This window comes from Xiphias gladius, chromosome 14, assembly GCF_016859285.1.
Source record: "Xiphias gladius isolate SHS-SW01 ecotype Sanya breed wild chromosome 14, ASM1685928v1, whole genome shotgun sequence".
Classification (NCBI taxonomy): domain Eukaryota; kingdom Metazoa; phylum Chordata; class Actinopteri; order Istiophoriformes; family Xiphiidae; genus Xiphias; species Xiphias gladius.
Window position 1 is genome coordinate 7,645,966 of NC_053413.1, and position 15,038 is coordinate 7,661,003.

General features: G+C 38.6%; 2 protein-coding genes across 2 annotated transcripts; both read left to right on the forward strand.

Moving 5' to 3' along the window:
- The first annotated feature begins 211 nt into the window (after window positions 1-211).
- On the forward strand, window positions 212-5,839 carry LOC120799318 (solute carrier family 22 member 13-like). Its single transcript, XM_040144407.1, has 10 exons — window positions 212-586; window positions 665-768; window positions 871-1,025; window positions 1,144-1,312; window positions 2,403-2,523; window positions 3,327-3,421; window positions 3,496-3,710; window positions 3,792-3,900; window positions 4,418-4,624; window positions 5,764-5,839. Exons 1-10 carry the CDS (start codon window positions 212-214, stop codon window positions 5,837-5,839), a joined length of 1,626 nt encoding a protein of 541 aa, XP_040000341.1.
- A 2,983-nt stretch (window positions 5,840-8,822) lies between these two features.
- On the forward strand, window positions 8,823-15,021 carry LOC120799223 (solute carrier family 22 member 13-like). The gene is made up of 10 exons (XM_040144210.1): window positions 8,823-9,208; window positions 9,314-9,417; window positions 9,547-9,701; window positions 11,281-11,449; window positions 11,554-11,674; window positions 12,116-12,210; window positions 12,305-12,519; window positions 13,288-13,396; window positions 14,045-14,251; window positions 14,669-15,021. Exons 1-10 carry the CDS (start codon window positions 8,834-8,836, stop codon window positions 14,736-14,738), a joined length of 1,620 nt encoding a protein of 539 aa, XP_040000144.1. The 5' UTR covers window positions 8,823-8,833; the 3' UTR covers window positions 14,739-15,021.
- The last annotated feature ends 17 nt before the right edge of the window (window positions 15,022-15,038 follow it).

Genomic DNA, 15,038 nt, shown 5'->3' on the forward strand with positions numbered 1-15,038 from the left:
TTCAATGAGGGAAGACAATATTTGTTTGAAATGTGAATTGCTTTACCCGGTCAACCATTAGCAAAAATAAGTTTACGTTTGGACTTGAGATGTGTTTTCACACATGTATTAACTGACTGCTTTCAGGTAGTTAAACATTTACTTTGAATGCCCCAGGCCGTAATAAGACAGTCTACCAGTGTTTGCTTGACACAACATCCTCTGTGTGAAAATGGTGGATTTTGGAGAGATTCTGAGGACCGTCGGAGACTTTGGTCTCTTCCAGAAGGTTGTCATTCTTGGGTTATCCTTCCCACATTTCTTACTACCAGTTTTCTTTTGTAGTCTTCTTTTCGTCGAGTCAGATCCAGAGCGACATTGTAACACGGACTGGATCTTCAGAGCTGATCCTAACCTGACCACAGATGAGCAGCTGAACCTGACTCTGCCCCGGGAGGAGGATGGGACCTTCAGCAGGTGTCGGATGTTTGTCCCTGTGGACTGGGACATTGGTGTCATCAGGAAGTATGGACTCAATGAGACAACAGGGTGCAAGAATGGATGGGTGTACTACAACACTCTTTATGAGCACACAATAGTCACTGATGTAAGTTAAATATTATGTATGATTTGTGATTTCTTTGGTATCACTGTATCCCTACTGATGTTGTTGGGTTTTTTTCAGTTTGACCTTGTCTGTGACAAGTCTAACATGGCTGAAGTTGCGCAGACAGTCTTCATGACTGGTTTACTTATTGGTTCATTCATCTTTGGACCGACAGCTGAATCGTAAGTGACTTAAAAGCAATATTGTTGTTTACAAAATGTTGGGAAACAAACAGTAAACCTTCAACGCCATCTTTTTATGGTCATTCACTCTCTAAACTTTAGGTACGGTCGGAGGAGAACCACCCAGCTACCAGTTGTCCTCCAGCTAATATTTGTCTTAATGGTTGGTGTGTCTCCAAATTTCTATGTCTATATCGTGTCACAGTTTGTAGTTGGAGCTGCACTTGCAGGATTCAGAATTAACAGCATTGTATTAGGTATGACTTCTTAGTAATATTTTATTCTTAGATTTCTATTACAAGCATAGAATTGCCCTATTCTTTAAAAACTTGTACTAGCTCTGCAGTGATTTTGGTGTTTAAATTCTGTCTGTAGCTACCGAGTGGATTGGGGTCACCAAAAGGTCCTTTGCCTCCTGTATGAGCCAAATGTTTGGAGGTCTTGGACAGTGTGCCATGGCTTGTCTGGTCTATGCTATTCGTGACTGGAGAATAGCACAGTATTTTATCGCAGGAGCACTGGCTTTTGTGTCCTTGTATATATGGTATGTGTTGTATATACTTTTTTTTTTTTATTCTTTGTACAGTGCTGTGTTCAGACATTAACACACTCCCTGGTCATACCTACCTGTAGGTATGACCAATTACTGACATGTATCTGGCTTCAGAATCAGAATAACTTTATTGATCCCCGTAGGGATTCGTTGCAATTGCAAAACACACAGTTAGAAAAGAGGAAGGAAATAAGTAATAAAGTAAAAACTACTATAAAATAGTAATAGTAATAAGTACACAGTAAGTGAATAGAAACATTACATTAGCATACAGCTGGTCCAGGGTCCCGTCTCCTCTGCAGTCCACAAACTGAGTGAAAGTGGGCAGAGTCTTGTCCGGTTGAAGTCCCCAGAGATCATAAAGAAAACACTGGGGTGTAGAGGTTTTCATGGGTCCAAAAATTCATGCCCAAACCCAAAAAGACTCACAAACGCCAGACCAGCAACAGAACCAGACCTGTCTATTACTTGAAAGCAGGGACACGGACCCATGCAGAACCAAGAAACGTCATTCAGAACCTGGCCGGGAGAGACAGACCTACGATGGTAGGGATGGATCCGGAGTATCTTCCTGTAGCCAAGGCTCTGTGAAACACATAACACTACAGGAATCGGAGAGTCCCTCCGATTCCTAACTAGGGCCACTAGCTCGTCCATCTATTGTCCAGTGATCTCACATTACCCATGATGATAGAAGGGAGCTACAGCTTATATCTCCTCTTCTCCATCAGTCTCTATGGTCTGGACCCAGCGGTCTTTCTCGTCGCTTCATTCCTCCTCTGCATCCACTGTGTGTCCTCCTCCTGATTTCTACGGGGGGATGTCCATTGTTCTGGTCGCCATGCCTGCAGGCTTCAGCGCAATTAGCTGTTCTTTGGTGTAAAAAATGCGACCATGGAGTTGCTGCGCAACTGTTCAGTGCTCTTGTGTTTCATCACATAATGAGATCATGCAAAATCAGTATCCTTACAGTGTGTTCAGGAAACTCGCTGCGTAAGTCATCTTGTTGGTAGCTCAGTTTCTGATTTAGACTGAAAAAAAACAGTTTGTTAGTTTGACATTTAAATTCTAATCTTTTAAGGTGGATGCCTGAATCTGCAAGATGGTTGCTGGGACAAGGAAGAACTGAAGAAGCTAATAAGTTGATTTGTAGAGTTGCAGCAATCAATAAAAAGAAAATCCCAGAGAATCTGTTCGACAAGGTAAGTCAGACTCAATTTCAATTACATTTGATCAAATGAGACTTAAGGATCCCTCTCAAAACATTACTTGACAGTCTACAGCCATCCTAGTGATTGTGAGGCTGCACTTAGAAACTGCGGTGCTTTGAGCTAAATGCCAACATCACCATGCAAACATGCTCACAATGACATGCTGGTACACTGATTTTTACTAGGTACAATATTTAAAATGTTCATCATCTTAGTTTAGCATTCTTATTTTTGGTAATTAGCACTAAACACAAAGTACAGCTGAGGCTGACGGGACTGTAAATAGCTTTACAGGTATTAAACATGGATGTACTAAGAGAGCTGGGTACGGTGCCACCACTCAGCCTTCCTTCTAATTTGTCCCAGTGGCCATTAACGACACTGTCGTAAAAAGTCACATTTTTGGCCTAAAGTGTATTTTCCCACATTTCTAATTTTCTAAATCCATTGAGGTTTAAATTTTTAATTCATCATCCCATCTTTGAGTTCTTTGGTCATGAACCAAAGTATTGGTTTGCTAATAGTACTAGGTGAAAAGTCATTGGATTCAAATTATTCCAATTAATCCTGTGGGGATCAGGAATGTCTATATCAAAGTCACAGAAATCCATCCAATAGTTGTCAAGATATTTCAATAAAAACATGAATGTCAAACTCATGGTGGTGCTAGAGGAAAGTCAGGGGATCACCAAAGTTAATAGGATTCATCCTCTGGGGACCAGGAAGACAGTTGCTAGCAGCTATATTTTTTTAAGTGTTGTCCTCTGTTTAATAATAATACATTTGCCCTTCAGGTAACTGGGGAACAAGAAATTCAGAGTGGAGGCATCAAAACAATATTTACTTCAACAGTCCTGATGAAATATCTCTTCATTATATCATTTGCCTGGTAAGTTAGGCACATTTTGGAATGTGTTTTTTTAATTTGATTTACTAATTTTTGTTGTGTTTTGTGGTGTTAAGGTTTTCATTAAATCTAGGCTACTTTTGCCTCATTCTGAATGTGGGTAAGTTTGGTCTGAACATCTTCCTGGTTCAGTTCCTATTTGGGATCTCTGAGATTCCAGCACATCTCCTCTGTATCTGGGTTCTGGAGTTTCTGGGGAGAAAAAAATCCCTGATATCAACCCTCCTGACAGGAGGTTTTGTTTGCCTCTTGACCCTGGTTTTCCGTCAAGGTGATTTTCCTGTCCTTCACATTCAGTTCATGAGGATACATTGATTTGAGTGTCACTGATATTGTACTTAAATTTATCCAGGGAGCGCTGTTGTTGTCACAGCCCTTGTGACCACAGGAAAGTTCTTTTTGAACTGGGCTGGTTCAGTATGTATGGTCTACATTCAGGAGCTGTTTCCCACTTCTGTCAGGTATGCAAATTCAAAATATATAACTAGAATCCATTTTGTAATGGGATCACACCAACCATGATGCCCATCAACATGTTGACGTTCAGACCCACGAGTATTCATTAGTCATTACTACATTTACATGAGTACTCCATACTCATGGGTCGGACAGCACCCATCTCCGAACTTGGACTTCATTTTGATCTCAACTACACACCTGTAAGGTTTCGTGACTGTATCTTGCATGGTTGTGATATCATGGTGAGAAAATCTGTCCTCAGACAAACAAATACTGTATATAAACACCTGCCAAATTACTCGAAACCACCCCTGTGGTAGTTCCCGCTACAGTAGGTGTCTCCAGGACCACATTTTACCATGATGACACACACACATACGCACGCACACGCACGCACACAATCGCACAAACTCACAAAGTGAAAACAATACTAGCCACACTGTCATGGCTGGTAGTTACAGATATTCTACATAAGCACTGTATATATTTGAAAATGAACTCCATGTTCCACTCTTTCAGGCAAACAGCTGTTGGCTTGGGCTCCATAGCATTTAGAATAGCAGGATTGCTGTCTCCGTTGCTCAACATGTTGGCCATATACCACCAGTCAATACCCATTATAGTCTTCAGCAGCCTTACACTGGTCAGTGGAGCTTTTGTTCTTCTCCTTCCTGAGACCAGCGGAAAAGAACTTCCTGATTCAACTGATGAGGCTGAGGGCAACAGGTAAATATGCTGCATGGAGAAGACCGAATTATTGTAATGATGTACCGAAGAATTATGGTAACATATGCTTTTATATGGGGTCAGTTAAAGGCAAACTGGGGGAATCCATCCTCACTAACATGGATAAAATGGAGTTTAATAGGATAGTAAAGTGCAGAGAGTTAGATCAGATGGCAACAGTTACATGAATGGCAGGACCCAATAAGAATAGCAGTGATTCGTTTACTGAATGTACTGCGAGGGAGCGGTCCATGTTTAGTGATTCATTCTGAACGCACTACAACGTGAACATGAACCCTTAGTGATAGTCAGTGGCTCAAACTGCCGGAATCAGGCCCAGCAAGCTCAAAAGTAATGCTGAACTGTTGATCAGTTAGAAAGACTTAAAAGTCAATAAAAGTCAGCATTCATCTCTGATATTAAGCAAGGAAACGTTTATATTATTGAGAACTATAAACACAGCTTGGCGTTTTTGTCAAAGTGACAGCACTTTCGGTTTTGTAAGCTGGGGATCATGAGGAATATACATGGCTGTGAGTTCAGTGAGTGGGACTGTACAGTCGGAGCTCCAATCAAGCAATGAACGATTTGGTGAACTAATCTTTTGGAGACAGTCTACATATGTGCAAATGGAAATAAATACACTGTTAAAAATATACATTTACATTTATCTTTGTTTATTCTAGATTCATTAACTGAATCCTTTGTAATGGTAAAGAAGTTAAGTTAGCCACTAGGTCTGTCTGGAAACAAACAGTAGCCATGTGTTCATGAGTCCAACCACTATACTATTGTATATCCTTATTGTGTTCTTAGGTTTTGTAGTAATCAGCATTTTGTATTATAATTCTTTGTAAATCTTGTAATTTTGGGTTGTTCCCAAATTTGACTTTATTTGGTTTTATTGAAACCACCCATAAATGAACACTCTGTCATTAATTAAGATAAAGGTAAAATTTTCTAAATCCATTGAGGTTTAAATTTTTAATTCATCATCCCATTTTTGCATTCTTTGGTCATGAACCAAAGTATTGGTTTGCTGATAGTACTAGGTGAAAGATAAAGTTAAAATTTTAATAAGTCTAAAGGGTAAAGGTCAGAATTATGTAATCTAAATGTTGTGTTCCTTTTCATTATAGTATTATTACCACCAAGAAGAGTGAAAGTGACTCCAACATGGCTGACGATAATGGCGGAAAATCCACCAAACTCTAGTTGGCATACTTTTAGGGGTCCAAGCAGTGAAGCTGCGAAAATCCTATTGTTTTTGTTGCGATTTTTCTTATTATTATAATTGTTTGTCTTATTTTTCTTCATTAATAGTCTTTGTGCAACAAAAACCGTAAGACCTAGAAACACACAACTTCATGACATGGTCCCAAATTCCCCTCACTACTCAGGCCCCAAAACATGAGGTACTGTGCCCATAGGTGGTGCAGCAGTAATCAAGTTTGTGCTCTGGTTCACATCTCAAGAATTAAAATCTCAAGAATGGCCTAAGTACAGTACATGTCTTATATCTGCCCAGTGCGTTATCTGATTTTCACGAAGCTTAAGATGTTAGGTCTTTACGACATCCTGTAGACCATCGCCAAGAAGGTACTATAACTACAGATTGCTTGTTTTTTTCATTGACAAATTATCAGAAAAAGTTCAAATTTGGTGCTGTGACTCAGTAAATTTTCTCACTAAACTTTTCTCACAATATTGCTTTGAGAAAGAACTTAATCAATGTGGCTGCCAGGAGCCAATCAAAATTCAGAAGCTTGTACTTTCCACTGTGAATTACCAAGCAGAATGAAAATTAGTACGTAGGTTTATGATGTCATGAAGAAAGAGTGTACAAAACCTTGGTGCAAATAGCCTCAAGGTGGAGCTACAACAAAGACTTTTATGTTTAAGCCTGTGTCTCAGAAATGACTTGACGTAAATTTAAAATTCCTTTTTGTCCTGCTTTCTATAAATTTGACTTTTTGAAGGTTAATCTTCCTGCCTTTTCACACTGTCTGAAATACCTTGTTTTATCAGCTAGTTCAAGACTGTTTGTCAGATTATTCTTCTTCTGATTAATACTAATCTTTTGCATTCAGCCTTCTGAACAATTGGCGAAAGGTAATCCACACTGCTGTGTCAGTGAGATTACCACAGCCATCTTTTGTTATGTTAGAAAAGCCTATGATATTTTAAAATGTTGGCAATTGCCAAAGTTGTTGCTCTTTATCCCAATGGACTCCAATGACTGGAATGACCAGGGACTTCCAAATCTAAATCACCAACCTCCAGTGCCTAATCTTCAAGCTCTAATTTGCATCAAAGTGCACAAAAAGTACACGTTTAGCCCAAGCACCAAGGCTGTAAAATGAAAAGTTTAGGGATGTGATTTTTCTGGATTAATCCAGAAATCCGGATTTTCCATGTTAATCATGCAGATCCCTAAAAAACAAAAAAGAGCTTGAGCTCAACATGCCCAATTCCCCACCTGCTGAGTACCCCAGTCTCGCTCGTGCATCAGCGGTACATTGTCAGTTGATAAGAACATTGCCATTGTGGATGGGATAATTCAGGTATGTCAAGATTTTACCTTGTGATACATCTAATATAAATGTCTAAGATGCAGGTGTACTTTGACTTTGTTGTCAGTTGATCAATCAGATGATCGCTTTATTGAGTGATTTTCACTTAACACACTGAGCTGCACAAACTAGTCTGGAAATGATAAATACTTTTCAGCCGGGGGGAAAGTGTAGAAGAGAATGTTGCACCATCATCACATCAGTTCAGTTTTTATGTACTTTTTTAAACAAAAGTGTGGCACAAAAAGCAAATGTCGACTAAATAAATTGTTCAAAATTCAACCGTAAACATCTGTATTTGACAAGCTTGCACACAAAAATCATTGCTAAAAGTATGATTTTCCGCTTCCAGCTACACTTTAACAACTTCTTATCACTCTGAAAATGAGCTGTTATTGCTTTATGATTGGCTAATTGTCACTCAATTCAGCCTTGACTTTCCACTTACTGTGTAAGTTACAAATTTACATATGGGCTAACATGCTGTTGAGTTTCACATTTACAACAGATATCTTTCCATATTCATATGTTTTTTTCTTATTTCCCATGGTGGTAATTATTTGGGGATGTCTAATGTTTAATGTAAGGCATGGCATGGCACAAGATAAAACATACATGGTGGAAATTAGAAATACAGATTGGTTTGTTCAATCTTTTAATTAATTTGACAAACTGAGGTTTTAGCTCCCTTGTTTTCAAGAATTTCTGGTATAACTTTACCTACTGCCAAAGTGCATGGAAAGGGGAAAACAACTGAAGAGGTCAAAGCTACAACAACACATGCAGTATAAAGACCAACCTTATTATGAGATCAACCAAAAGATTCAGTTTATGGCCTTTATCCAGGCTAAACAGACTGACAGGTTACTCAGTGTCAGGGACAAGGCAGCGTTTATGGGCAGGTCAATATGGACAGAACTCAAAAAGCTAAAACAAGCCAGAAAATAAGTAGCATTTTTCCTTTAAAATCATCTTGTGAAGTCTTCTGCAGACTTAAGCATGACAAGACCATTTTAATATCCTTTACAGCATACAGTAATACTCTGTTAACTGCGTCACTAAAGTTACTACAGTTACGACTCCATATTATGTAACAGGTTTACTTTTCATGTAAGAGTACTGGCAGAAAAGGTTTGCTAAGTCAGCATATTGTAAAAGTTAGTGAAAGATCAACAGCTCTTTCTATGAGAGATAAGCCATGTTATATTACACTGTCTGCAAAGAATCAGCAAAACAGAATACTGTCATAGTGGTTTAATTAGTAACCGTGCTGGAAATAGCAAATTATATTGAGTTAAAACACCCAAAAAGAAAAAAAAATGGTATTTATTAAAAGTATTTTATTTAATTTTGGTGTTTTGCAAGATTGTCAAAATGCCTGTAATATGACCATTTGGAAAAAATAAAGTGGGTGAAAGCTGTTGACCAGTGAATGCTGAGGTAAATTTAACATGTTACACAGAGAAAGGTAATATGCTTAAATAATAATAAGAATAATAAGACTAGCTCTTTCTACACAATGAAATAATAACTTAAATGCTGTCTCATCCTTCAGTCTAGGGTTTAAACATTAATGGGCATCGTTTAAAGGTCATCCTACAGCAGCATCTCTAAACTTATAGTCAGCTCCCTGAACATGGCTGATTTTGGAGAGATCCTCCGGAATATTGGAGAGTTTGGATTATTTCAGAAGACCACCCTTTTTGCTCTCTGCTTTCCCAATGTTATTCTTCCTTTTCACTTTGCCAGTGTATTTTTTAGCCAGTCAGATCCAGAGCGACACTGTAACACAGACTGGATCTTCAGAGCTGATCCTAACCTGACCACAGATGAGCAGCTGAACCTGACTCTGCCCCGGGAGGAGGATGGGACCTTCAGCAGGTGTCGGATGTTTGTCCCTGTGGACTGGGACATTGGTGTCATCAGGAAGTATGGACTCAATGAGACAACAGGGTGCCAGAATGGATGGGTGTACTACAACACTCTGTATGAGCACACAATAGTCACTGATGTAAGTGACAGGTCTGTCTCATGGTCATTTAAAATACAACTATTGTTGTATAATTGTCTTTATAATATTCTGCTTTACTAACAATTTGGTTTAATTTTTCTACAGTTTGATTTAGTTTGTGACCAGGCTAATTTGTTGGAAGTGGCACAAGCAGTGCTGATGGCTGGCATTCTTGTTGGTTGTCTCTTATTTGGACCCTTTGCTGAATCGTAAGTGTGCACTAAATTGTAAAAAAAATATGCATATCTTGACGCTGTATCATTTTGTTAAGTGAAAGTCCATCACAAAACCACAAAATAGAGAAAACTATTTAACAAATTTTGTTTTATCTTTCCTAGGTTTGGTCGTAAACGTGCAGCTCAGATTCCAGTCGTTGTGATGTTCATATTTACAGTAACAACTGGATTATGCCCCAACTTTTACTTATATTTGGCATCCCAGTTCATGGTGGGAATTGGCTATGGAGGTTTTCGACTTAATGGCGTCATATTGGGTACAGTATACTCTTTCACCTTACATTTGAAAAAACAGGGGTTTTTTGGTCAGTTGTCGTTAAGCCAGGTTTTTAATTCTTAATTTATAATGCAAACTCAAGCCGTTGTCTTTATCCCAATATAACCACAGTTGTAGATCATTTAATAACAAACTTTTACACTTTCAACTTTGCACAGGCAAAATGTTAGGTTATCATCCATCCAGCCATTAGCTATACCGCTTATACTTGGTGGTTCGACGGGGGGCTGGGGCAAACTCCACACAGGGTTCAAACTTCCACACGAGGTTCTAACCCAGAACCATCTTGCTGTGAGGCGACAGTGCTAACCGCTGCACCACTGTGCCGCCCATGTTAAGTTATCAGAAAAGTCAAAAATATATCTGAATACATCAATAAACTAGACTAGCACTCAGTAGAGTGCGTAATCCTGCTGAAAAATAAACCAACAAACAAAGAAACCAACTAGATCATTTTGGAGGCTGCAGGATCAGTGCTGCGCAATTAGTGAACTCAACGTTTTAACACTGCTACCCTCACTAGTTAGTACCAGAAATACTAGTCAGTTTAACTAATTATTAATATTTTATTAACGTACAACGGCGGTTAACTGTTGCATCTAAGATGTTACGCAGCCATCCACCACTAGCTAGAGCTGCAGCCCCGACAGACGGCAGCCCCTCTTAACCTTAAAGATGATAGGACTTATTGTAGGACTGTTGCGTTAGACTGTATTAGTGTTATCGTTGTAGTCATTTCTAAGTGCTATATGAAGGCAAGAACCTCAAGCAAGTCCAGTTGCTTTTGTATAGCACTTAGAAATACCATGACCCGCATGACTGAGAATCTTCACTAGGTGTAACACAGGTGTAGGGCACTACTTTTGATGGTAATCTATTCCCTGTTTTTCCAGTGCAGTATTTCCGATTTTTTTTTTCATCGTTGGAGCTATTCAGAGGACTGTTTGGAGCTATCTTAACTTAGAACAGTAGTAGCTAAACACACTAAGCATCAACCTTTTCATTTAACTACGTAGTTGAAGCTAAATTTAAAGTCTTTTTATCAACTATTTTATCAACTGATTGGTGGTAAAGGAGAAAAGGTTTTGATTTTTTTCTTAACTGATTAGAAAAGTATAAAACAAAAAAAACCAACAGTATTTATTAATGCATTGAGTTACTACCTCTGCCAAGGAGGGTATGTTTTCACCCGTGTCTGTCTGTCGGTTTGTTTGTATGTTAATTTGTTTATTTGTCAGCAGGATTACGCAAAAACAACTGAACCTATTTGCACCAAACTTGTTGGAAGGATGGGGCATGGGCCAGGGAAGAATCCATTACATTTTGGTGTAGATGCGGTTAAAGGGGCGAATCCAGGATTTTTTTTTATGACTTTCCTTATCATTGCGAGATAGGACATTTTTCGCCCTGGCGGAGTTATGTGCTCCACTAAGTGTCATTATAGTTTTTAACTTTTTACAACATTTTGTGAATTTTGGGCTCCATAATTCTTGGCAGGAGTATATTCCAAATGGTAGGATAACTAACTTAAGTTTAACTTATTGATTTCCTGTGTCTAGCCACTGAGTGGATCGGGGTATCCAAACGATCATGGGGAGCATGTATGACTCAGGTTTTTGGTGCAGTTGGACAGTGCCTCCTAGCTGGTATGGTCTACTTTATCAGAGACTGGAGACTGGCTCAACTTATCACAGCAGCTCCACTCGGCGTCATTGCTATTTACATATGGTGTGTGTTAACTCTTTTTATTACCCTCTAGTGTTTCAATAGTAATTTACACATTATTTGCAAGTGTCACTGTCCTTATTGTCCTTATTGTATGTTCCTATCAGGTTTATTCCAGAGTCAGCCAGGTGGTTGTTAGACAGAGGAAGGAGAGAAGAGGCTAAACAGCTGATTTTCAAAGTGGCAGCCATCAACAAACGCACTGTTCCAGACCCTCTGCTGAACAAGGTCCTGACTCTTTACATGACAACTTTTTTTTTTGCCATTATATCAAGTCTTGAATGGAATATCCCTGATAGTAGTAAACACACGATGTATATCTATGGTGAAAAAACTTTTACATAAAATTTAAATATAATGAACATCAGCAGTACATAATGAAGGCCAGTAAAAAATCACTGCTAGAAATGCTACTACCTACCGTACAGTAGGTAAAGATCTTGATTCATCTTCAACACTACAATCTATCGGACTGTACTGGATTGCAGGGAATTATTCAGGATAAAATAGCAGAATTGCTTACATAGTTATATAACAATATAACATTGTTCATCACCTCTCTGACAGTGTGAACAACATGTTTTTCTTTTGCAAGGGTGTTGGAATACATGATTTGCTAACATAAACAAATGTTAGCATTATGTTGTGTCCACCTCCTGTGCATTACAGATTGTTATGAAAGAAACTGAGAAAAAGGGAGGCATAATAATTCTTATCCAATCATCTGTGCTTAGGAAGTATTTCTTTACCATTATATTGGCATGGTAAGTTACATTTTACAAAATAAATAAAAACTCTACAATTTGTATTTAACATTCAGTTCTTTCTCTTTGTGTGACTAATCCTTGTTTTCCTCAGGTTCTCATTGAATGTTACCTACTATTGCCTTTCATTCAATGTGGGAAACTTTGGCTTGAACATCTTCCTGACCCAGGCCATGTTTGGTCTTACTGAACTACCAGCTCATATACTTTGCATCTGGCTGTTAGAAGCATTGGGGAGAAAAGTGTCACTGATGTCAACACTTCTGATAGGAGGATTCCTGTGCATCTTAATCCTGGCTGTTCCTCAAAGTAAAGCATTTCACATGTACTCATTCCGATGATGTGTGTATGGTTTTTGTCTGTTTTTAGACACACTGGTGATGGGGATCTAGGAATGTCAATCTCAGTTGGTTATTCGGTCAGCCCACCACTTTGGTCCACAGGGAAATATCTCAGCAACTAATAGATGGATTGCCATGAAATTTAGTACAGACATTCAAGTCCCGAGAGGATAAATCCTAATAACTTTGGTGATCCCCTGGTGATCAAATTCTCAGTTACTTATTTGAAATATCTCAATATCTAATAGGATTGGCAGAAAATCTGGTACAGAAATTTAATGGTTCACAGACGATGTATCCAATTGACTTTGGTCATCCCCTGACATTTACTGTATAGTGCTCTCCACACTGATTCAGAAATATCTACCTGAAATGTCTCCGCAACTTCGGTATCGGTTGCCACGACATTTGGTGTAGACATTCATGTTCATGGGATGAACTGTAGTAACATAAGTTTAGAGGCCAGGTTATGCTTGAAACAAATTAGTTGGTACGAAGTGTCATGACGAAAAACCTGCAAAACAAATAACTTTCCCATCAGCCTCAGTTGCAAAATGTTAGCATGCTAACACACTAAACTAAGAAGATGAACATGACAAGCATTATACCTACTAAACATCACCATGTTAGCAATGTTAGAGTGCGCATGTTAGCGTGCTGCTGTTAGAATTTAGCTCAAAGACTTTTGTTCTACAGTCTGGTTTTACTTCATACTGACACTATTGTTCTGTTTAAGGTAATGCTGTTGCTGTTACCACTTTAGCAACCTCTGGACGTTTTTTCATAAATTGGGCAGGATCCATTTGCAATGTGTATGTTCAGGAGCTGTTTCCAACATCTTTTCGGTAAGCTGTGTCCCTCCGCCTCACCGTAGTGAATGTAGTGAATAGTGTAGTAAATGTAGTCTTTCAATTTACGTCAGCAATAATGTTAGTTTAGGTATGTGCCTGACACTCAGCGGTGTTATCAGTTACAATTACAGGTCAAATGCTACTGTTGCAAGTCAAAACATAGTGATAGAGTACTTGTTTCTGACTGGTTGCGACATCACTACTGGGCACCAATCTGTTTGCTGTAGCTTTGTTATTTGTTTAGTCATGTTTAGTCAAGGTTAAATATTAGACTTGATTACTAGTCTTGACCTATTTTAGTCAAGGGAGGTACTAAATTTGATCATACAGTATGCCGGTCAGCCGAGCAGCTGACTGACCTACATACAGTATGATCACAACAATCCTTTTCTCTGAGCTGACTGTACCTGACACTAGCTCCAGTCTTCACCCACACATTCATTTAGGTGTTAATCGACTTTTGCAATCAGATTGGTCCAATATAAACAGGAAACAATTTCAACTTTTGCTTTAGGAGATTTAATTAATTAGAATGACGCATTTTCAGAGTTCAACAAGTTGTTGCATGATTTCTAAGACCACCAAGAAATACTTTAAGATAACAAGCTGTGCACATCTGAGATCTGTACGTCCCTGTTTCAGACAAACAGCCTCTGGTTTGGGCTCCATTGCAAGCAGAGCGGGTGGCTTGCTGTCTCCGTTGCTCAACATGTTGGCAATATACCATTGGTCCATACCCATCATAGTCTTCAGCAGCCTTACACTGGTCAGTGGAGCTCTCAGCGTCCTGCTTCCTGAGACCAGGAGAAAAGAGCTTCCTGATTCAACCGATGAGGCGGAGGGTAACGGGTAAGCTAGATGCATGCCGATGCCAAATGTTGGTTTTCTATAAGTATCTCCAAATGACAATTGAATCAGTTGACATCCCCATTTTTGTAATTTTGCTTTTTTGTCGCTAATGTTCTACAGTAGGTACTGTACATTCTGTTTTTATTTTTGAAATGTTGACCATACAGTATAAGCTACTATTAATCAATTCCAAAATACTGCATATCATCATATGTGAAAAGACGAACCAAATAACCTCTTCCCCTTGGGATCAAGGACTTCCAAATAGCACTCGTTGTTGTCTCTAGTTTTTTGACAAAAAGATTAAAAAAAAAAAAAAAATACATTGCAGAAAAGGTATCATTATAAAAATGGCCCACAATATTTCACTAGTGGATTGAACTAACATACACTTGTCGGTATTCCTTTCTCCCACAGAAATAAGGCTGCTATGAAGACCCAAAATGAATCAAGCATACCTCAACAAAGCAAATCAACCAAACTGTAGTCTGCATACTTCTGGTACTTACTTTCCTACACGTGGTTGCTCTGTCTGTTCAACTTTGGTCCATAGTCAAGCAACTACTACCGCTACATTTGAATGTAATTTGCTCTAGATATTCACTGTCCTCAGATAATAAAACACTAACGTTTTGGTGACTCTATTCCTTGTTGTTTCACCCTAAAAATTTTAGGTAATTGTTTTATCTCATGCTTACATTTTACCTTGAACTAATACAGTAGCGTGTTAAATAAATTATTAATTGTTAAATATTTTGTGACCTCTACTTTCTGCTGAAAATATGGT